Here is a 25,277-nt window from a genome sequence, read left to right as displayed (position 1 = left end):
GTCAATGCACAATTAGGTTGTTTCCATATCTTGGTTATTGTGAATAATGCTGCAATGAACATGGGAGTGTGAATAGCTATTCAAGATCCTGATTTCAATTCTTTTGCAAAAATACCCAGAGTAGGACTGTTGGATTGTATGGCAATTCCAGTTTAAAATTTTTGAAGAAACTCTATACTGTTTTCTAAAGTGGCCTCACCAATTTACATTCCCACCAAAAGGGTTCTAAATTCTCCACAACCTCACTAATATTTGTTATCTTTTGTTTTTCAGATACTAGCCATTTTAACAGGTATGAGGTTTTAGCCCATTGAAGTTTTGACTTGTATTCTATAATGATTAGTGATGTTGAGCACCTTTTCATATGCCTGTTGGTCATTTATATGTTTTCTGTAGAAAAATGTCTATTCAATTCCTTTGCCTATTTTATAATTGGGTTATTGGAATTTTTTGCTGTTGAGTTGTAGGAGTTCCTTATACATTATGGACATTAACCCCTTATCAGTTATATGATTTGTAAGTATTTTCTCCCATTCCACAGGTTGCCTTTAATTCTGTTGGCTGTTTGCAGTGCAGAAACTTTTTAGTTTGATATAATCCCACTTGCATATTTTTTTCTCTTGTTGCCTATGTTCTTGGTGTCACATCCAAGAAATCATTGTTCCTGTGTTTTATCAGTATGCTGTACTCTCTCACCTGAAATCTGGAGCTTTCTTTAAAATCTTTCCTTCCTTTAGAATTGGAAGGAGAGTGAGCTACCTGATATGTCTGGTCCCTATTAAGATCCCCAGCGTATACAGTCACCATCATAAGGAAGACTGTTTTGAGGCCTTCTGGGGAGTTTGATAGTCCCCGGGACTGTAGGCACACACTGGGAGTAACTAAGTCAAAGTAAGAATGCGTTGAAGGGTTACTGTTTCTACAGCCCACCTCATTTCCTGCCAATCCCTTTTCCTCAGCTGACAAGCAAGTATGGTATTTTCATACATGGGTAGTTGTTAAAACAAGTATCTGTGAGGGCTGGGACCTCCTATTCACAATCTTTCTAATGACACTCTCCCTGGCTTGGTTTCTCTCAGAAGAAATTATACCACCATATATATCCATTTTTGTATATTACTAGATTTAATTTGCTAATTTACAAACATTTTGTTGAAGATTGTTGTATCTATCATCATGAGAGAGACTAGCCAGTAAAATTTTTTCTTTAATACCTTCATCGGATTTTCATATCAAGATTATTCTGGGCTTTCAAAATGAGCATGTTTTGCTCTTTTCCCCATTTTTTTGAAGAGTTTGTGTAATATTGATGACTTTTGGAGTAATTATTTGGAATGCCATTTGGGTTTGGCAATTACATTACGGGAAGATTTTTCTTTATAGATGCATTTACTTTTTATAGATATGGAAATACTAATATTTGAATTAATCGTGGTGAGCTGTGATTTTCTAGGATATTTTCCACTCAAATATAGTTCAGATCCATTAGCATGGATCTTTTAGACTGTCAGCTCATTTCTTTTTAATGACTCTGGGGTCTGTGGTGGTATACATAGTAATATTTGGACCTTTGTCAAAAATAAAGTGACATATATGTTTGTTTATTTAACCTAAAACCTAGATGGGGATTATTTGTTATCAGGGACTCAGACATCAAGAAGAACTATGAAAGTGTTGTCAATTACATGGTATATTAGAGAACGTATTAGCAGAAAAGAGATGGGACATTAATACACAGCAAAGTTTTTGAAAGACTATTTATTAAATTGTATCTGGTATTAAAGGAAACCAAAAAGAGATGATGTAGTGCTGGCAGAGCAACATGGGAAGTCATTAAATCCCCTGTGTCTGGAGGGAAAAGATGAGGGAATAGTTTCTGGAATGTGGAGAAAGTGACTCTGGCTGCAGGACAGCTGTACTGCAGCAGTTCTTGTTTTCGACACAAGGATGCAGCCAACTACTGGTAGCTCCAAAGGAATAAATAGGAAATATAGATAGTCAACCTCACATTCTTCCTATCCTCTGTTTGGTAAATGCTCCTTGAAGCCAGAGGTCACGGGAATCTGTGAAATTAATAAGGGAAAGTCTCATGGGGCAAAGAAAACATATGGAAAAGGATTGAAAGTAGATCTGGATAGGCATAGAGAAAGTAACCAAAATATTCTGGAAGATCAAGTCATTTGTCCACTTTAGGGCTGTGGCATATTTGGCCAACCTCAATCGTTAAGACTTATTGGCAGGATTATGATAGGGTGTGGTTCCACCCAACTGCGCTTAGAATATCAAAATATGTTGTGTGTGCCTGAGGTAGTGGTGCTGGGTTTCCTTTTTTTTCTTTTTAGATTCAGAATATAGCTTCCTTACGGTAGAGTAATGTTAATTTGTTCTAAACACATTTCTCATAAATCAGGCACTAATTTTTATTTTGTGTTATATTTGTTTTCCATCATTTAAAAAATTTGTAGTTATTGTGTAGTTTTTGTTAAGTTGGATAGAAAGTAATTAATATATTTCCTACAAACGTGTAGTTGTATTTTCTGATAAGGGGTGTTGGCTTAATAGAGGTTCATTTATAAGAAGAGTAAAGAATAAACTGATATTGGACTAAAGTGTAAATGATGTTTTGAGGAAGTTAATCTGAATTAGAGCACAGATGAGGAAGAGAATAATTTTGTAGCTTAAAGAATTTATATTTAGGAACCTCTGATCTTTTGAAAACTTTCTGGACTCCTAGATTTCAATATTCTTATTTCTTTGAGGATAATGCAATTCTTTTGAATGAGTCACTAAAGGCTTGTCTCACTTGTTTGTTTCTCAGAGTGTAAATTCCTTTGCTGAAGGTTTGACATAGACAAAGATACAGCTTCCATAGGTGATGGAAACCACAATCATGTGAGAAGAACAGGTGGAAAAGGCTCTTTTTCTTTGCTGGGCAGAGGGGAATCTTAGAGTAGTCTTGATTATGTATACATAGGACAGAACAACACACACAAGGGTCAGAATGAAGGTCAGCACAGCACAGACAATAACCAGCTGCTCTATGAGCCACGTATCTGAGCATGAAATCTTCAAGATAGGAGATGCATCACAGAAAAAATAATCAATGACATTTGAGTCACAGAATTTCAAATTTAGGAACAGAGTAAGTGGTGGTAGTATGATCAAAAAGCCAGCCATCCAACTGCAGAGGACAAGCCTCTTGCAGACTCTGTTGTTCATGATGGTCACATAATGCAGGGGTTTGCAGATGGCCACATAGCGGTCATAGGCCATGGCAGCCAGGAGAAAGAATTCTGTTACTCCAAAGATGTCAGTAAAAAACACTTGAACAACACAAATATTGTAAGTAATTGACCTGCCACCTGTTGCTATGTTGTACAAATATCTAGGGATACAAGCAGATGTAAATGAAATTTCCAGTAAGGCAAAATTTTGTAGGAAATAGTACATGGGTGTTTGAAGATGGGAATCCATGAAAGTGAGGGATATGATTACCAGATTCCCTGTTATACTTAACATGTAAGTGAGAAATAGAAACATGAAAATTGGAATCTGAAGTTGAGGGTCATCTGTCAGTCCCAACAGGATGAATGTTGTGACTGAGTGGTTTTTCATCACTGACGACTGAATTTCATTTAAAATTTAAAGATATTTTATTTGAAGAAAGTGGTATCAAAGCCAAATAGCAATAAAGAATGACTACTAGAGACAGTAAACTAATTCACATGCAGTTTCTTCTACAAAGTAATAATTGATATTGCCAGTATTCTGGTGGGCTTGGCCATGCAATTGTTTATTTTATTGTTTTGGCAGTTCTGTAATAGATTTTATACATATACTAAAAATTGTTCTACCATCTCATTTTCCTCTTTGATTTCACATTTTCAATTTATACCCAAGACTGGGTTTTCTCATGTAATTTGATTTGACCCACAATGTATTTTGATTCAACAAACTTACTTGTTCTTACTGCCAAGATTTCTTCTCTATTTCAAAGGTGAATAAGTATAATCATTTGTTTCATATCTTTTCTTGAAGATTTGGTTATGATAAAATTTAAATATGTAACAACTAATCTGGGCTGTATACACAGGCTTTGTTGATCCATCTATGACTTTAAATATTTTGCCCCTAAGACCAAACGTGTTATATTGTTTTGTTTCGTGCCTTAACGTGAAACTTCCACATGATTGGATGACTCCTGTGACTCTCCTTTGTTTCTCAGCTGTGTGCAATTTATAGTCAGTGTACACTGGATATACAATTCAGAGAGTATTTTAATGCACAATTTATTTGCTACATGTGAAGAAATGTTTGGCCCGATGATATACAACTGGTGAAAAATCACATACTTCTCTTAATCTTTCAGTCTGTTAAGAAAGTGTATGAAAAACATTCTAACATACTTTGTTATCACTATCACTAAGTTTGAAATCAAATTTATTACTAAATAAACTCTCCATGCATCTGTCTTTGATCTCTTCATAAGTCCTAGCTGAAGCAGCAGCACTGCGGTGATTAAGACCAGAGCTTCTGTAGAAAGATCTTCATCATTTAATTCCTGGCTTTCCAACCTCTTGTCAGTACGAATTTGGGCAAGTGTCCAGACCTCTCATGCCTTCAGTTTAATGTATAAAATGGGGATAACAATAATATCTGTCATGTACAGTTAAAATGATTAGAAGAAATAATACATTTATAATAAAATTCAGTGCATGGTATGTGCTTCGTAAGTGTCAGCTGTTACTTTTCTGAACTTCTACAGATAATTTATGTGATGTGAACTAAACCCCGTAAAACCCAAAGTGGGACTTTTGCTCTGTGTAACGCATATCTTCATTCTGTTCCATATTCTATGTAACTAGAAGAATAGATTCTATGTACTGAGAATTTACCATGTGATAGGTATTGTAGGTAAGCACTTCACAACAGTTACCTGTCTGAAAAAAATCTCCCCTCTTATCTCTTTCCTTCCACACTGATCTTTATTTCCTAGTCTCTCAAACTACCTGAACACAACCACTCATTTGTTTTCACTTTGAGCATGACTTCTACTGAAGTCTTGCAAAACTTTTGTCTATATTAACTGGATCTTACCTGTTCTTCTACAACAAATAATTGTTACTTCCATCTTTGCATGTCATCTGAAAAAGTAAGTAAATTTGCTGAAATTGGGGGCTTTTTTTTTTTTAACTGGGATAGCTACCAAAATGAACACAATCCTAGACCTATAGTCAATAGCTATTCACAACCTATTCATCTTAAAATATATTTTTACATCTCTATAACATAAGTGCACTTATTTTCCTTCTATTTAATTTCAATCCATTATATTTGTATAACTGCAGTTTTTTAAATTTCACCTGTACTGAAATAGCTTTATGAATGCACTGGAGTTTTAAATCAATTTTCAACACACTTTTTATGTATCTTTGTTTTCTACAATTGATAAAATATCTGCAAAAGGCATCATTTTATAAATATTATTTCATGATTTCATAATTCCTGGAACTTTTGCATACCTGTACCAAGGTATTTTCTGTAAATGCTGTATCACTTTTTCCTTCAACTCACTGTGTGACTGTATAATTGTATCCACACTGAAATTACTACAAAGTATCATATTTTTTTTCTAAGATTATTGACATTTTTATTTGATACAGGTTTGATGTCATTGGGTCTTAACTCACAGAATTTACACCATGGAATATTCATTTGTTCAGTCTACACTTAAGGCTTTCATTCTTGTCTTCTGCAGATAAATATTTTCCCCCTAAAATTTCCATTTATATTTCTTCAATGCATACTTTCATATTTTTAAAATCAGAGTTTCAGAACTTTCTAATTCTTGATTTAGCTTAATAGTTGTTCTATAGTTCTTCCTCAGCCATCACACTAATGTTTTACTAACATACTCAAATAGTTTTTAGTTTTGAACTAGTATCTCCAGGATTTGAGTGTCTCATATAAATAAATACAAAGCAGTTTTTCAATTTCCTAGCAAAACTCAGTTAGTTTGTTGTATGTTTGACTATCATTTGTTCCCTTAAAAATTCATTTTCTCCAGAGATTAGGGCTGGATCATCTCTTACTGTATGACTAGTTACTACAGGTAAACCCAAAGGTTTATTGTAACTATCGTTGGAAAGGAGAGATGACAACAGTTTTTGAAGAATTCTGACATTCCTAGGAAGTGTAGGGACACCAAAATAACTACAGTAATTTCAATTAAAGGGAAGGATATTCTTTTCATTTTTTTCCTAACTTCCTTAATTCATTTCTGATCAACCGAGTGACTCCTAGAGCTTTACATGATAACATGTTCTTTCCTTCACCCTCTAGGTAGTAGCCCTTATTCCCAAACTTTCTTTAATTACTGCATTCATTAATGATGATAGTTTTTAAGAGGCAGAGTTTAAGAAAATATTTTATATCTTTAAAAGACTTTCATGTTTTAAAAAGTGCAAGGATAACTAATTTTGTCAGTATTAGTATATAAATTGTCATATTGGGTGATTTTAATGTAGATACAAATTTTTTTCTTTTTAAAAAGGAAACTGAGGGTGTGGCAGAGATAACTTCTCACTGCATATAAATTCATATTATCTTTATGTAAGCTATGAAAATCAGCATTCAAAAAATACAACGTAGAAAGATTCATGATTCTTTATATAATAGTTCAAATACTAATTACATCTGATTTTTGTGAATCACGTCAAATCTGCTCAGAGAAAATTGTCAAATAGATTTACTAGAAATGAAAGTAAATGATGTGGTCACTCTGCTTACTTTTCTGAGAGTTAATAATAGCTTCAGCTGATTCTTTAACAGCAAGAGTCCTAAAGGTTAATTTGATAAAGAAGTTCTATTAGAAAAGGTTTGTGTGGGATTTACTTCCCTCTCAGCTTTTAAGGCTCCACTTACCCTGACTGGTGCTCTGGGAGGGCCAAGAACTCTTGAGTTTTTCATCTCCAACACCTGAGAAGATTTTCAAACCAAGAACTTTGGTCCCCTCTATACCTAGGAAATATTTTCTAGCTCTCTCGATTGAAATTAAAATACTGTTCAACTATTTCCCCTTCTTGCTTTGAAATCATTGATATTATGGCTTCTCTGGATAGGGTAAGAGGCTTTTTACACTATTAAGATTTTTATTTGCTGAACCTCAAACTAAATCATAAGCATCTGAGTCCTTGGTGACCCAGATACAAATGCCACTAATGAGGCTCCTTTGTAATGAACTTGGGCAAAAATCCTGAAAGATGCAGCAGTGGGGGCAGCGTCCTGAGGGACACAAAGATGCAACAAAATAGCAACAGGCACTGGTCAAGAGAAAATATTAAAAAACCAAATGGTCAAGAAGTAGTCTCCTTTTCCTGCATTTCTTCCTTACCATCTACAGAAGCTAAAAGATCACAACCCTGTCCCACATGCTACTTTTTATCAATCATTAAATAAGATAACATAATAGAAAAATATTAGAAAACTCAAAGCAAGTGATAATATTTTGTAATTTTTGTAATATTCTAAATAAATATATGAATACAAATATTTAAAAAACAAAAATACTATTTTCATCTCCCTCTTTCAGCACTTCTTAAGATGTGGTCATACATGGGTTCATGTAAAGATGGTTTTCTTTTAATTCAAACGAAGGTTCATTTTCTTTTCACAATAAATGTAATTGTGGATGCTATCTTGTGTAATTTTTACATCAAGATGTTTATATTTATCATTGTACTAGGTAGCCCAGAAAGGGCAATAAAGAAATGATAAATAATAGTCTTCCATTATTTGCATATTATTTGCTTATGTATTTACACATTTAAAAGACACTGCAAGTGAATCATTAGACTTATTAAACTTAATAATTAGCAATTACTAAATTTGGAAAAGTTGCTAGACAAAAGTCAACATACAAAAACAATTACATCTCTACACACTAGCCACAATTAGAAAATAAAAGTTAAGAATACATGTAAAAAACATGTTATCAAACACCTGGGAATGAATCTACCAAAACATCCAGTAAAATGTCTATCAATATTGTGCAAGGCCACTTTATACTTAAAACTTTGAAATATGTTTGAAAGTTAAAGAGACACCAATAAAGTCTATTAGAAAAGGTTTGTGTGGGTTGAGGTGTATGTTTTAATGGATTGGAACTCTCAATGTTGTAAAGACATTAATTTTACCCAAATTGGCCTATATGTCCAAAGCAATCTTAAAATCACTGAAGAGAATTTTTTTTACATGCTTTCTGAAACTGCCAAAATTTTTAAGGTTTTATGAAAAACAAAGGGCCAAAAAGAGCCAAGGCAACCTCAAGGAAGCAGAAGAAAGTTGTTTGAATTACAGTATTTAATATAAGAGCTTATTTCAAAGCTACTATAAGGAAAATAGTGTAGTACTGATTCAAAGATAAGCATATCAATGGAATTAAATGATGAAATCTGAAAAAGATTCATTTATGAAACAGTTGATTGTGATAGGGTTGCTACTGAATGCAAGGAGAAAAGGTGAATGGTCAAATCTTTCCAATAAATAATGCTGAGTTACATGGATGTTCACATGAAAAAAATTGAATGTTCTTCCTTATCTCAAACCACAGATAAAAGTTAATTTCAGATGGGTAATTAACCTTAATTTGTAAGATATGTGAGTGAAATTTGTTTGGCTGCACCATGCAGGCATACAAGGGCTGTACTTACCTAGGTTGAAGAAAGAGCCTGGAGTCAGCGATGGAGACTTCAGTGGTTTAAGGGATGGATAACGGGATAGCTTACATTTTTGAGGCAAGGTCCTGGAGTGACATCCCACTATGTGCAGCAGATGGCGGGCAGGACCTGGTGATATTCTTTGCTTCCAAGGTTGAGGGGGAGGGGGAAGTTACTAGATATATGGGGAACTGATGTCAGTTTGGCTCACGGTTACCAGGAAAACTAGCAGAGGGGCGTGCCCCTCACCACCTCTTTGATAAGCTATTATGGTGCAGATGTTCTGATTTAAAGATTAGAACAATCACTAGCTGGGGAGGGGGCAAGTATGCCGGAAGGTCAGTGATTTGAGTACGGTGTAGATGAAGCAGACACTGGTCAAGTAGGGGATGTACAGAGAGCAGGAGAGCAGACATTTTGGGTGGCCTGAGCATACACTTACAGACTAGAACATTGTTACTTACCTTCATAATAATGGGTTTTATGCAAAGATTTCTGAAACAAAAAACAAAGAGCCCTATCAACAAAAGAAATGAAATGATGAATTGGACTTCACTAGACTTCACTAAAATTAAGAACTTTTGCTTTTTAAAGTCAACATAAAAAAAAAATAGGAAAAGACAAGACACCTAGAGGGTTAAAAAAGCTTCAATACATGCCCCTGAAAAAGGATTGATATATAGAAGATTCACAAAACTCCAAAAATTAATTTAAAAAATAAATCTAGTTAAAAAATATAAATTATTTGGCTAGGCATTTCACAAAATAGGATGTCCAATATCCAAAAAGCACGCAAAAATGTGTTCAACATCATTAGTTCAAATATGGCTAAAATCAAGAGCTTTGACAGTGACATTTTGGCAAGAACATGGAGCAGTTATAACCTTTATCCATTGCTGATAGAATAAACTGGCACACTATTTACAAAAATTATTTGACAGCATCAACTAAGCTGAACATATGGCTACCATATAGCCTATCAATTCCATTTCTGGTTCTATATTCTAAAGATATGAGTGCATGTCTGCCGAAAAAACATGTACAAGAATATCCTTAGTAGTTTTATGAGCCATATATGGGAACCAGCCCAAATATCCATCAAGATAAAATGATTAAATCAGTTGTGCTTTATTTATATGACTGACTGTAACTTGTAAATTATAAGAATAAACTACTGTTAACATAGCACCTTGGACAACTGTCACAGACATAATGTTGAGCAAATGAAACCAGTCTCAAAAGAGTACATTCTGTGCATTTTTATTCATTAGGATAATCATGAATATACAAAACTAATCCAGCATTGTAAGTCAGCATAGCAGATGCATATAGGAGTATATTGATTTAGAGAGGCATGAAAGAGATTTCTGGGATTCTGAAAATATGCTACATCTGGATCTGTTACATGAGTATCTATAGTTATAAAAATTCATCAAGCTATGTGCATTGAATTATATTCTTTCTTTACTATAAATTGTACCTTAGTGTTGAAAAAATACTTGTTTTTGGAGGTACTTACTTCAATATAATAGATGAAATAATATACATCTGTATCTATTTCAAATGATCAAGTAGGGCTTGGGAGGAATGGGCCTGCATTAGAAAGAGCTTCCCAAGGTCCCCGAACTCATTTCACTCCACTGCTCTTACTAACCACCCAATACTAATGAGTGTTGCTCTAAGCAGCAGCGTGGCTCAAATATTCAGATTCACATTATTTATATTAATTTGTATATATTTAACAGTTCAACTCGTTTTAAAGAAAAATTAGGGTTATGCTAGTGGTCGTAACACTTACATTTTCATTCAACAGCTCTTTTAGTTTTTATTCTACAGATTAATTTCACTTGTTCATTATGTCATATTTAAAAGATGTACTGCATTTTGTAGTTTAAACCTACTGTGAGCATTTTATGCCCTCCCAACCTCCTTTCCCACTCTTTAAACGATTCCTCCTGTCCTCATTGGGTGAGGACTTGTATGTGGCCCGCCATGTTTGCATACTACATTGCAATTCTTTTTTGATCTCGAATAAACCCTTTTTGCTTGGGAAATAACTGGCACTCTATTTGTTTTAGGTCAATATTTTGGTGACCCGTACGGGGATCCAAAGGCCTTTAGAATTAAGCCTTCTGAGGATTCAGAGGCTAAACCCTTGCTGTCTTATATTTCCAGGACTAAAGCTGAATTACAAGCCATTTTCAAAGATTTTTCCCAAAGTTACCAAAGATCCTCACCGTTTTGCTGAGGAATTTAATATAGTCATTCAAACATCAATCTGGTTTCTCTGACTTATATCAACTAGTTCATATGCCTATTGGTGAAGGCCAGGCCCAGCACTGGATGGAAACTACTGATTGGGCAAAGGTCTCTAGAATTACAATTGGGAGGCCAGCCCGCTACATTATCATATAATCAGGTGTGAGCAATTGCTGGGCAACTTCACTGAGCAATTCCTAGGGCTTTGCCAAAGCGTATTGATTGGAACACAATTCAGCCTTGCACACAAAAATCCGATGGATCTGCACATGATTCCTACAGTGGACTTCAGATTATTTTTAAAGGAAATTCTGGTCTTCCTTTAGACTGATTCCAACCCAGGTAGCTTTTAATTCTATTTATTAATGGGCTGAACCGAGAAAGGCTGGGACAGCGGAGGGGGAAGCGGCTGGACTGTTGCGGGAGCCCCCGCCCCCGCCCCGTCTCCCCACAACTCCCCGCTGCCCTCCCTCTAGCTGGGCCCCTAGCAGGTGTATTAGAAGCCGCCTGCCAGCCTCACACCTCAGGGCGCTGATACCACTTTCCAAGGAGCCGGTCTCAGCGCAGGCGCGCCGCCGGCCGGGGCAAAGCTCCACCCAGCACGAGGGAGGCCGAAGCCTCTGAGGGGTGCAGCGCCTGAGAAGGCAGAAGAGCCCCCTTGACGCCGCCGCCGCTGGGACCGCGGCTCCTGAGGCGGAGGGAGCCTGCGCGGCGGCTGTCTTCCCGCCCGCGCTGCGCCACCTGCGTTTCCGCTCTGGGAGCCCGTCGGTGAGGCGCTCTTGGCGGCCCCGCTCTCGCTCGCTTGCCCTCCGTCTTCCCTCCCTGACCCCTTCCCGTCCTGGCGATGCCGCACGAAGCCACTCTGAAAAGGACTCTGGAATTCCACCCGCCGCTGAGCCCGGCGTTTCCCAGGCGGAGGCGATGCGCGCCATTGTCGCTCGCCTCAGCGCGGCCTCCCCGTCGGCGGCGTCGGTCATGGCCACCAACGCCGCCTCCTCGGCCGCCGCCACCGCCTCGCCGCAGAAGCATCTCTAAACGGAGCCCTCCCTTCGACGTCCCCTTCCGCCTCACCACAGGTGGGACTCTTCCCATGGCTCTCAGGTAGGGCTCCCCGGGGCGCCCGGTGCTGCTGCCCGATTCGTGGGGGGTGGGGTAGGGGTTGAGGGGTGGGTGTTACCTGACTGCTCTCCTGTGTTAGCAGAGCCCTTGGGGGACCACTATTTCCTTAAATGAGCTCCTCCAGCCTCAGAGACACAGTAGAAATGGCCTGATGTCAAGGAGCGGGGGTGGGGAGTGGGAAAGTGGTGTTGGGGTAATTGGGAGGTGGGGTGCGTAGGGCCATTTCTTGCAGGGTTTTGTGGGGAAGAGGAAGATCCTTTTCTTTGGGCCTGTTAACTAGAATTGAGCGGTTCCGTAGCCTGGAGAGCCCCTGTGGAAGTGATTCGAGAGGGTGCTGCGCGGAAATCTAGGCAAGAGAAGGGTTACACGGTTCACCGTACTCTCCTTGGCTGTCTCCCAGCATCCACTGGTCGCAGTTGTTAACTCTGGAACTGGGTAGTTCGAGTGGAGGCGGCAGCCTCTCCTTAAGTTAAGACAAGGCTGATTTTAGTACATTGCGGGTGGAGGGTGCAGAGGGATGTCACTGCAGGGAGATCTAGGGCTGTCATTAATCACCCATGAGAACACCACTTAGGCTGAGTCAAGACCTATTTCCCTAGCAGGGTGAACAACAAGAAAGATGTTCTTCTTGAGTACTATAATATGATCACACTGTACATCTAGACCTTGAGAAACTTGAACTTTTAATGAAAAGCAAATTGTACTGAAAATCAGGGCTGAGTCGTTGTTTTTAACTGAAAGTGCTTTATTTCTGCCCAGCCGGGTATGTTGAGAGAAAAAGCCTAGGCCTTGAGAGTAATAAAGAACCCCTACACCCTCCTCCTCCCCAAAAAGAAAAAAAAGGAATGGAAAACTATACCAGACTTAGTTAATCTGGCAAACCAGCTCTCTCATACTCTAGATGAGTCATCTCAGTGGGAGACCATCAAAATTCTTAATTTTCAACACCTGTGAATGAAGGCACTAAAAGGAAACTAAAAACCCTCCTAGTTTCTGTAATTATTGCAAAAAGCCATGACATTGGAGAAGAGATTGTTACGAACTTAAGTGCTTTAGGTTCCTTTAGCCTTTTAAGCAGCTTTTCCAACATCCTCCCAATTCTCAGTGATGGGACTCCAAGGTACAACAGGGGCTCTTCTCAATCCTCCGTGATCAGTTTGGATAAACATTCCTCCAGATTGAGAATGTATCTCTTCCTGTCCTAACTGACACTGGAGTCACACTCCATGCTCAACCTGAATAAAATAAAAGTAAAAAATAAAATAACCCCTGCCTTGGAGTAGAAAAGTGGTTCAAATAGTGGGGCTTTTAAATGACCCTCAAAAGGGTGCTGTCTGTGAACCGATTCCTTTTCGTTTAGGCCCGTTGATAGATATACATCCTTTTCTCTTTAGTACCTAAGCCCGTAACCATTTATTAGATTGAGGCTTCTTAGAGAAGTATCATGCTGGAATCTCTTCCTCTCAAAAGGGGAACTAATTCCAGAATTTGACAGTAGACATCAAAGTAACCCCACTAGGTGAATTAAATTACCCTTTGACATCTTTTATTTGCTCTGTCTTTGGTGGTACAAGAGCTGATTCTGGAAACACTCTTTGTCCCTATTGAATCAACAATCACCCTCCTTAAGGGTAAAATTGTGGCAAAATTCACAGTGCATATCTCATCAAGACAAATTTATCCTTCAAAACCTCTCACCAGAATTAATTGTCCTATAAGTAAAGATGCTCTTCATGGCATAAAGCCCATAATAGAAGATTTCAAGGCTCAAGATTTCATTTCCCTTTGTACTAATTTTGTTCGCCTATTTTACCAGTGAGAAAAACTAAGATTCAAGGGTAGAGGTTTGTCCCAGACCTTTGAGCAATATACAGTGTTGTTGTCTCTGGACACCCAGTTATTACTAACCTTCATACTCTACTAACATCCATTCCCACCAGAAGCAAATTGTTTACTGTAATTGATTTATGTAGTGCATTCTTTAGTATTCCAGTTGGTGAAGCTAGCCAATACCTCTTTGTCTTTACCTGGGAAGAAAAATATCTGGATAGTTACGCCTCAGGGTTTTACTGAGAATCCTTATGATTTCTCACGAGTCCTGCCTGAAGACTATCTGGATGACATACAGTTCCCTACACATTCTACTTCATTGCAGTATGTGGATGATTTGCTTCTTTGCTTTTCTTCTCAAGTCTCCTCACAGGGAGACAGCATCCTCTTGCTAAAGCTTTTAGCCTTAAATGGACATAAAGTCACCAAGGAAAAATTGCAGTTTGCCCAAACCCAGGTTCCATATTTAGGGCATCTGATGTCAGAACAAAGGTTACATCTAGGTCCAGATAGGCTTCATGGTATCCTAAATTTCCAAAACGCAAAACTAAGTGCCAACTATGAAGTTTCTTGGGCTAGTTGATTATTGCCAAAATTGGATTCCAAATTTCTCTCTTATTGCCAAACCTCTGTATGTTTTCCTAAAGAACAGCAACCTTGACTCAACTTTATGGGAAGCTCTAGAAGGCATAGCTTTTAAGGACTTAAAGGGGAGTTGGGTGAACTGACCTGCCCTTGGGCATTCTAATCATCAGATTCCCTATTTCCTTTTTGTTTATTGAAAGGAAGGGAATGACCTTTGGGTTCTTATCCAAAAACAAAGGGCCCACTATCTACCTATAAGATATTATAGCCAGCAGATTCACCCTGTGGCACAAGGATATTTCCCTCACCTTAGAGCCGTTACGGCCACTGCATTTATGGTTAAGACCATGGAGAAGAAAATTGTTGTGGGATCCCGTTTAACCATTTTTGTGTGTCGTGCAGTAGAAGTTTTCCTCAATTCTCATATCACACTCAACATTTCTTGGTCGGCCACCTCACTTCCTGTGAAGTACTTTCGTTAACTTTTCTCACATAACTCTTTCAAGTTGCGATACCTAAACCCTGATACTCCTTTTTTTCCATCACTGACAAAGCCCCTTATGACTGTGTAATGCTGACAGATCTCCTGACTCATTAGGATGATCTACAGGAAAATCCTTTGGGTAACGCTGACTTCTAATTGTTCACTGATGGTTCTTATTTAGAAGGTGACAATGGCAGATGTTGTGCGGGGTGTGCTATTCCAACTCCTTTTGATGTTGTTGAGGCAGCATCTTTACCCATGGCTGCTTCAGCCCAACTGGCTGAATTATATGCTTTTACAAGGGCATGCAAGGGCAAAACTTTTAACCAAGGGCAAAACTTCTAATATTTATATTGGTCGTAGATATGCTTTTGGAGTAGCTGATGGTTTTGGAATGTTGTGGAAGCAATGTGGTTTCCTCACTTTCAGTGGAAATAAAATTTAACATTCCCTATGTTCAGGGATTTTTGATTTTAATACTTTTACCTGCCACTCTAGCTATTACTAAGATTTTGGGGCATTTTAAACTTGATATGCTGGAAGCTAATGGTATTTACATTGTTGGTATTTCCTTTTAACAGGTCTGGTCTGGATATCTCAGGAAAGCTGTTTCATTAGTTGTCTGCTTCAACTCTGGAAAATCTTTACTTCCTTATGGTATTTCTTATGGTATTTCCATAAGAAATGGTGCTCTTAAATGACCCATAGTAGCCAAACCTCTGTCATGGGCCAGAGAGATATTTTTCCAAATGATAACTTAGAAAAACTGGCTAGAGAAGCCCAACAACTGACCTCAGAAAGGCAAAAACAAGACTGAAAAATTTAACAATTGTTGGCTTGATAAAAAGAGAAAGTTCTGGTTAAGACAAAATCCTACCTGGTTCAAACTCAGTCCTACTGGAGACTCACAAATTTCCACTCCTAACCACTGTACGTGCATTAAACCATCAGTCTGCCAACAAAATGATAGCACTCATGAATCTATTTTTGGGGAAACATATCAAGGTTGCAAAAAGTGCCTACTTCACTTGTTCTACTTGTTTAAGCCAAGGGAAGCCTGTTTGTACTGGGCCTGGAAATTTTAAACTGCCTAAAGGACAGTTTAAGATTTGGCAAGTAGATTTTACACAACTTCCTGTCTCATGAATATAAAAATATTTTAATCAAAGTATGTTAAGTTTTCACAGTGGACTGAAGCCTTCCCTTGCAGATAGGCTGTTGCCTCTTCTGTGGCTCAAGTCCTTTTGGAAAAGATTATCCCTACTTGGGGAACTCCTCTCAAACTTCATAGTCTCTGAGGAATCCATTTTACTGGTCTGGGACTTCAACAAGCTTGTGCTGTTTGGCTGGTTTCACAACATTTTCACTGAGCTTACCACTCTCAATCCTCTGATTTAGTCAGAACTTACTAATGGCATTAAGATTCAATTGGCACAATTTGTAGAGGCCTTCGAAATACCTTAGCCAAAAGCATTGCCACTGGTCCTTCTAAGTCTCAGATCCATCCCTTTGGAAGTAAAAAATTCACCCTTTGAGATAGTCTCAAGACACCCAATGCACCTGGCTCCTACCTCACAACTGATAAAAGGAGAGATTCTCCAATATTGCAAAGGTCTAATTGCTTCTATAAAAATAGCTATGTTTTGGTAGAGCAGTCATTTCACAGTGCACTCTTGGGAGATGAAGAACTCAAGCATCACCCTTGTAACCTGGAGGTTTAGTCTATTGGAAAAGATGCTTCCAGAAGACTCTCTTCATCCACTCTGTAGAATCTTTTATCAGGTACTGCTAACCAACCCTTGTGTTGCTAAACTCCAAGAAATAAGAGACTCTTGGATTTATGTGACACATGCAAAGTAATCACTGGACCCTGACTGAAGCTGCACATCATCTGGTGACTTGGAAGTAAAGATTTTCCAGAGTTGAAGCAGACAACTAATGAGACAGCTTTCTTGAGATATCCAGACCAGACCTGTTAAAAGTCTGTCTGCCAAATTTTGATGATGACGTGATGGTTCAGATGATCTCCATTGTCTGTGATCTTGACAACATATAGACTTTAGATAAAAAGTACCTGAGAATTCTCTTTCCTACCCCTCCTTGTTACTTGAATGTGGCTTCAATAGATTTCTCATCTGTGAACTTTCCTCTGATGTGAGATACTCCACCCAGGAGAGGTCCTTCCTGGCATTGAGGGAAAAAAAGCCACTGAAACTGAAAATCCTGACTCTTGATCAGCAATGCTTTCAAAGAAAGAGCTTGATGAAAAGGGGGAGGGGTGGAATGGAATGTAAAAATTAGTAAACAGAAACCTCAATTAAAATAGAATTGAGATACCAGAAAGGGGAGCTTTCACGCCCTACGGCAATAGCAGAGCTCAACAGGAAGAGGAAAGGCTTCTTGCCTGGCAAGAACTCAGCCAAGGAGACAGCCACAACTCAGCTAAGGAAAAGCCATGGGAACTTTGTTTACTGAAGCCCTCCCTCTTTAAAGAGTCCTCCTGTCCTTGTTGGGTGGGGTTTTGCATGTGGCTCACCATGGTTGTAGACCCCGAACTGCAATTCTTTGTTTATCCCAAATAAACCCCTTTTTTTTTTTCTGGAGAAATAACTGGCAGTAAGAGAACAAAATGAAGGGCTTCAGCATAGGTAGTGAGCATTTTCACACCCTTATTAATAGCCACTGATTTCTTTGCTGATAGTTTAACATAGATGAAAGTACAGCTTACATAGTTTTAGTTTGAGTTGCAGTCATTTCTGTGCCTAATTTAGGTGCATTCCATGTTTTTCTAAATTGCTTTCACTTTTTACATTTTCACAATCTTCTACTCATTTTAGTTTCTCACCAGCCAATACAATATATAGTTTTAGATAAAGGTATAGAAACAAATACAGATATAGATATGTAACCATTTTCCTCACAACTTTATTTAGAACTGTTACCACTTTAATTTTACATGTTTTCTGTTTAAATTGACCTGTTAGTCTGTGATTTTTAAAGTATTCAAAATTGTAAGAGACTATATTTTATAATTCACCTTAAATTTAGTTTGTTGTCAAATTCTTTTTCTGCATCTGTTGAGTTGATCATATAGATTTTATCTTTCATTTTATTAAGATGGTGTATCACAGTGATTGATTTGTGGATGTTAAATCATCCTTGCACCCCTGGAATAAATCTCACATGATCATGGTGTATGATCCATTCTGTATACTATTGAATTCAGTTTGCTAATATTTTGTTGAGAATTTTTACATCTATGTTCATCAAGGATGTTAGGCTGTAATTTTCTTTACCTGTAGTGTTCTTGTCTAGCTTAGATTTCAGGATAATGCTGGCTTTGTAAAATGAGTTTAGAGGTGTCCCTCCTCTTCTATTTTTTGGAAGAATTTGAGAAGGATTGGTAATAATTTTTCTTTAAATGTTTGGTAGAGTTCACTAGTGAAATAATTTATTCCTAAACTTTTCTTTGTTAGGAGGTTTTTTTTTTATTACAAATTCAAATTCCTTATTAATAATTGGCCTGCTCAGATTTTTAAATTCCCTCATGATTCAGGTTTGGTAGGTTATGTGTTTCTAAGAGTTTATCCATTTCTTTTTTTTTTCTCTATTTTTGGAATTTATTCATTTCTATAGGTTTTGTTGGCACTTAAATTTTTTATAAGATAGTTTTAGGATTCTTTGTATTTGTGTGGTATCACTTGGAATGTCTCCTTCATTTACAGTTTTCTTTATTTGAGACATCTTTTTTCTTGTTTAGTTTAACTGGGAGTTTTTCTATTTTGTTTTTATTCTCAAAAAACCAACTCTTCATTTCACTGATATTTTCTATTATGTTTTTGTCTTTATTTCATTTATTTATGCTCTGATTTTTGTTATTTCTTTCATTCTGCTAACTTTGGACTTCACTTATTTTTAGTTCCTTGTGTTGTGCAGTTAGGAGATTTACGTGAGCTCTTTCATTTTACTTAATGTAGGCATTATTTCTTAATGTTTATAGTTATAAATTTCCCTCTTACAACTGTTTTTGCACATCCCATATGTTTGATATGTTGTATTTCCAATTTAATTTTCTCAAGATATTTTTTGACTTCTCTTTTGATTTCTTTGACCCATATGATGTTCAGTAGCATATTGTTTGATATACACACATTTGTGAATTTTTGAGTTTTCTTCTTGAGATTGCTTTCCAGTTTCATGCTATGGTGGTTGGAAAAGATGCTTGATATGATTTCAGTCTTTCTAAGTTGATTAAAACTTGTTTTGTAGCCTATCACATGATCTAATCTAGATAATATTCCATGTATGCTTGAGAAGAATGTGTATTTTACTGTGCTGGGTGGGATGTTCTGTTAATGTCTGTTAAATCTATTTTATCTAACGAGTAGTTTAAGTCCAGTGTTTTCACATTGATTTTCTGTCTGTCCATTGTTGGAAGTGGGGTATTGAAGTCCCCTACTCTAATTTTACTGTCTATTTCTTCTTTCTAATCTGTTAGTATATGCTGTATATATTCTTCTATGTTGAGTGCATTAATACTTGTGATATATTTTCATGATGAGTTGACCCTTTTATCATTATATAATGACTTTGTCTCTTGTTACAGTCATTGGCTTAAGGTCTGTTTTTTTTTTCTCCCACTGATATAAATATAGCTATCCCAGCTTTATTTTGGTTTTCATTTGCATAGATTGTCTTTTTTAATCCCTTTATTTTTAGTTTTTTGTGTTCCTAAAGCTAAAGTGAGTTTTGTAGGCAGTGTATAGTTGAATTATACATATATTTTTTTATCCATTCAGCCACTCTGTCTGTTATTTATTTATTTATTTATTTATTTTACATTTTTTAATTGAGTTATAGTCATTTTACAAAGTTGTGTCGAATTCCAGTGTAAAGCACAATTTTTCAGTTATACATGAACATACATATATTCATTGCCACTTTTTTTTTTTTTTGCTATGAGCTAACCACTCTGTCTTTTGATTGGAGAATTTGTTCCATTTTCATTTAAAGTAATCATTGATATGTATGCACTTACTATTGCCATTTTGTTAATTTTTTTTTGGCTGTTTTGTAATTCCTTTTTTTACTTTTCCCTCTCCTCTTCTTCTATCATTTGGTGATTTTTCTGTAGTGATATGCTTTGATTTATTTCTCTTTATCTTTCTTGTACCTACTACAAGTTTTTGCTTTGTGGTTACCATGAGCCTTACAAAAACCTTACATTTATAACAGTCTATTTTAAGCTCATAACAGCTTACCTTTGAACAAATTAAAAAACTGTACATTTTTATGATGTAAAGTAGAGTTATCCTGTTTCCCCAATCTTCAGTGAAGATCATAGCCAGCTCCTAGATTTATGCTATATTAAAAATAAGACCCTCAAGCAGCTTTCAAAGTGTGCAGTTGGATCTTATTTAGGAATGTCTGGGAGATAGGTCTTTTTGCCTTCTCCTCTGTGCTGAGTGCTGGTGGGATAGCCACAGTGAGTGTTAATGTGCTTGTTAACAACTGCTCCTTTGTTTCTTATAGTCTTGTGGGTCTCATGGATGCAAACCCCATCAGTTTTTGAAGCTAAGTGTTTTAGGGGCCATTTCTAGGGTAGGTGTCTTAAAAGTCAGGATGCTAACTGTAGAGTCCAAATTCTTCACTCCTCAGGTTGAAGCTAGGAGTTGGAGTTCCCTCCGGGTTATACGACACTGTGTTGATAGTGTGGCTTATGGTGAGAGTGTGTCTCATGGTGGGAGTGTGTCTCAGCCTTTCCTGTCCATTTTGATGTTCATATTTTCTCATTGAAACCAGTGTGTAGGAGTCTCTCAGCTGGTTTATAGATTTCTTTCAGAGGTAATTGCTCTGTGTGTAGCTCTACATTTAATGCATCTATGGGAGGAGGTGCGTTCAGGACCCTCCTATGAATCCATATTGGTGGAACCCTGTATCTTCCTGCTCGCTGCCATGTGTTGTGAGCTGAATTATGTTCCTATCAAAATTCACATATTGATGACCGAATTCCCAATACCTCATAATGTGATTGCGTTTGAAGACAGGGCCTGTAGAGAGATAATTAACTCAAAATGGGATTGTTATGGTGGGTTCTAATCCAATATAAGTGGTATCCTTATAAGAAGAGGATATTAGAACAGTCAGAATGTGACACCAGATATGCATGTGCACAGAAGAAAGATCATGTGAGGACACAGTGAAAAGGCAGCCATGTGTAAGTGAAAGAGAGACTTTGAAGGAATTGAATCTACAGACATCTTGATCTTGGACTTCTAGCCTCTAGAACTGTGAGAATATAAATTTATATTGTATATTCTACCCAATCTGGGTTTTTTGTTATGGCATTCCTAGCAAATACTACAGCATGTCCGATAATTATTTGTAGAAGGCTTGAAAATTGTTGATCAATTGAGAAAGAACAAAGCTGGAGGCATCACACTTCCTGATGTTAAACTATTTTACAAATCTATAAAAACCAAAACAGTATGATATTGGCACAAAAACAGACACATAAATCAGTGGAACAGAATAGAGAGCTCCAAAATAAACCTACATATTTATGGTCAATTAACCTATGACAAAGAAGACAAGAATATACAATGGCAAAATGACAATCTCTTCAACAAGTTGTGTTGAGTAACCTGGACAGTTACATGTAGAATAGTGAGATTAGAACATCCCCTCATATCGTATACAAAAATAAACTCAAAATGGTTTAAAGATTTCAATATAGGACACCAAACCATAAAATTCCTGGAAAGAACATAGGCAGAACACTCTTTGACGTAAATTGTAGCAATATTTTCTTGAATCAGTCTCCTAAGACAAAAGAAATAAAACCAAAAATAAACAAATTTGATCTGATTAAACTTAAAAACTTTTGTGCAGCAAAGGAAACCATTGACAAAATGAAAAGAAACCCCTGGAATGGGAGGAAATACTTGAAAATGATGCAACTGATGAGGGGTTAATATCCAAAATACACAAACAGCTCATACAACTCAATGTCAAAGACAAAACAAGATAACAAAACAATAAAAAAAATGTGGGCAGAAGTCTTGAATAGACATTTTTTCCAAAGAGGAAATGCAAATGGCCAACAGACACATAAAAAGATGCTCAACATTGCTAATTATTAGAGAATTGCAAATCAAAACTACAATGAGGTATCATCTCACACCTGTCAGAATAGCTATCTTCAAAAAGTCTACAAATAAATGTTGGAGAGTATATGGAGAAAAGGGAACCTTCATATGTTCTTGGTAGGATTGTAAATTGGTGAAGCCACTATAGGAAACAGTATGGAGGTTTGCTAAAAAATTAAAAATAGAGTTGCCATATGATCTAGCAATCCCGCTTCTGGGCACATATCTGGAGAAAATTCTAATGTGAAAAGATCCATGCATGCTGATGTTCATAATAGCACTGTTTACAATAGTCAAGATGTGGAAGCAACCCAAGTGCCTACTAATGGACCATTGGATTAAGAAGATTGTGATATATATTTACAATGGCCTATTACTCAGCCATAAAAAAGAATGAAATACTGCCATTTGTAGCAGTATGGATGGACATAAGAGAATATTATGCTTAGTGAAGTAAGTAGTAAAGAGAAAGACAAATGCTTTATGTTGTTACTTATATGTAGAATCTAAAAAATAATACAAATGAATGTTTATGCAAAACAGAAACAGACTCACAGATATAGAAAACAAACTTGTTACCAGAGGGGAGCGGGAAGAAGGAGGAACAGATTAGGGGTATGGGATTAACAGATATGAACTGCTATATGTAAAATAGATAAGCAGCAAAGGATACACTAAATAGCTGTCTTGTAATAATCTATAATGGAATGTAATCTTCAAAAATACTGAATCACTATGCTATATACCTGAAACTAACACAATGTTAATGTTGTAAGTTAACTATACTTCAATTAAAGAAAAAGAAAAAGAGAAAATGTTATAGAGGAAATAGAGGGTTTTACTGCATGTTGATTCTTTGTGTTTGGAGGTGTGTAGGATTGGGAAGGAAAGAATTCCCAGTAGGAGTGACTGTTTTCTTTCCAGCTTAAGATTCTGACACCAATTCTGATATGTGGTTTTTTTCCTACATGAAACAATCTTCTGATACCAGCTAGGTGTCCTACAGTTCAAGTTAGTTGTGACACTCTCTACCTGGAGGTAGCATCAGGTCCCACAGGATAAGGTCTCAATCTTACAAGACTGTCCACTTCCCACTTTAAAGGTCAATGGGAAGTCTAGGTTGTCATCTGTGCTTCTGACCCACTGGCTATGGATCTGAGGCTCCATTGATCTCCTCCTTGGCTTCAGTTAATTTGCTATAGTGACTCAGAGAAACATTGTATCTACTAGATCACCATTTTATTGTAAAAGGATGTAACTCCAGAACAGCCTGATGGAAGAGATGCATAGGGCAAAATATATGGAAAGGGGCTCAGAGCTTCCATGTCCTCTCCCAGGAAGCTGCTATCCCACCACGTGTTCACCAACTTGGAAGCCCTCTGAACCTCATCCGTTTGTGTTTTCACGGAAGCTTTATTACATTGCCATGATGGATTAAATCATTGGCCTTTGGTGATTGAATTCAATCTCTAGCTCCTCTCTCCTCTCTTGAGAGTAGTGGTGGACTGAAAATTCAGATCCATTTGGTTGATTCCCATCAATCATCCTTTAACTTTAGGTTACCTAGGGGCTTCCCAAATCACCTCGTTAACATAACGAAAGATACCTTTATGGCTCTTATCACTTAGGAAATTCCAACAGTTTTGTGAGCTTTGTGCCAGGAGCTGGAGGATGACCAAATAGATATTTCTTACTACAGATCACAGTATCACACAGCTGATAGATCTTCACCATTCATGATAACAGTATTAGTGTTATAATTATGATTAATGTGTTGTTTTTTGAGCTTATTTTGTTTTTCGCCAAATATACAATAGATATTCTGATGATCTTTTCACAAATTTTCAAGGTGAAGCACAGACATGTCCTGAGGATGTTATAAAAATGTGAAACCTCAAAGGACTGGTCCCTATTACTATTTTAGTAACCATAGGTATTGCTAAATGATGGGTTGGCAATCAAGTACAGGAATGTTAACTAGCATCAAGCTTTAGATTTAGGTATTTACTTAAAATCGTATTTATAAAGGCTTGTTTATTTTCTTATCTGAAAAATATGATTTTTTAAAAGATTTTACTGTGGTAAGAACACTTAACATGAGATTTATCCTCTAAACACATTTTCAGAGTAAAATACATTATTTTTGACTATAGGTACAATTTTATAAAGCAGATCTCTAGAGCTTATTCATTTACTTAACTAAAACTTTATGCCTGTTTATTGATAAATCCCCGTTGGTAAGCACAATTCTAGTATTTGATTTTATGAATTTGACTATTTTAGGTATTTCATGTAACTGAAATCATGAAGTGCTTGTCTTTCAAGTACTTGTCTTTTCAGTACACGTCTGGCTTATTTTGCTTAGGATAATGTCTTCAAAGCCCATATTGTTGCATGTTGTAGAATTTCCTGCTCTTTTAAGGCTGAATAGTGTTTCTTTGTATGTGAAGTGCTTGTCTTTCAAGTACTTGTCTTTTCAGTACACGTCTGGCTTATTTTGCTTAGGATAATGTCTTCAAAGCCCATATTGTTGCATGTTGTAGAATTTCCTGCTCTTTTAAGGCTGAATAGTGTTTCTTTGTATGTGTAAACCACATTTAATTTATTCATTCATCAGTAGATAGACATTTCGATTGTGTCTATATATTAGTTATTATGGATAGTGCTGCAATGAACATGAGAGTTCAGACATCTCTTTGAGATCTTGTTTTCAATTCTTTTGAATATATACCGAGAAGTGGGATTGCTGGATCATAGGGTAGTATTATGTTTAATTTTTTGAGGAATCTGAGGGATTGTTACCTAAAAACTGAAGGAAAAAAGGACAATCCAATAAAGAATGAGGAAACCATTTTGACAGGGAAACAGCAGATGGAAGAGACTAGACATGAACTCAGACGGGAAACATAGGTTCAAATTCCTAGAAACTGAAATGTAGTGGATGGGGGAAATAGTTTTAGATTATGAGCTGTGTGAGGTTCTTTTTCTGGAGGAAATGTGGTAAACAATTTGTGTTCTTCCAATGTATAACTGTGTATATCATAAAAGATGCAATGCTTTCATGTACAGCTTTCCATATTCCTTCTGAAAACTTTTCTCAGTTTCCAAGATCCCATATATTGACTGCTTTTATTT

General features: G+C 36.8%; 2 protein-coding genes across 3 annotated transcripts in view; one reads left to right on the top strand and one right to left on the bottom strand.

Annotated features, from left to right (window-relative positions):
* Window positions 1–2,814: 2,814 nt before the first annotated feature.
* On the bottom strand, window positions 2,815–3,615 carry LOC102533995 (olfactory receptor 6C2-like). The gene has a single exon (XM_072973899.1). It carries the CDS (start codon window positions 3,613–3,615, stop codon window positions 2,815–2,817), a length of 801 nt encoding a protein of 266 aa, XP_072830000.1.
* Window positions 3,616–11,761: 8,146 nt separating this feature from the next.
* LOC140685360 (olfactory receptor 10C1-like) overlaps window positions 11,762–25,277 on the top strand; it is a 333,851-nt gene continuing 320,335 nt past the window's right edge. For both annotated transcript variants that reach the window (XM_072972576.1, XM_072972575.1), the window contains exon 1: window positions 11,762–12,077. The gene's annotated coding sequence lies outside the window, so the exon portion shown is untranslated. The remainder of the gene's footprint in view (window positions 12,078–25,277) is intronic.

The sequence above is a fragment of the Vicugna pacos genome, chromosome 12 (assembly GCF_048564905.1).
Source record: "Vicugna pacos chromosome 12, VicPac4, whole genome shotgun sequence".
Lineage (NCBI taxonomy): Eukaryota > Metazoa > Chordata > Mammalia > Artiodactyla > Camelidae > Vicugna > Vicugna pacos.
The sequence above is the reverse complement of the archived record's forward strand: the minus strand, read 5'-3'. Positions and strand labels throughout refer to the sequence as shown.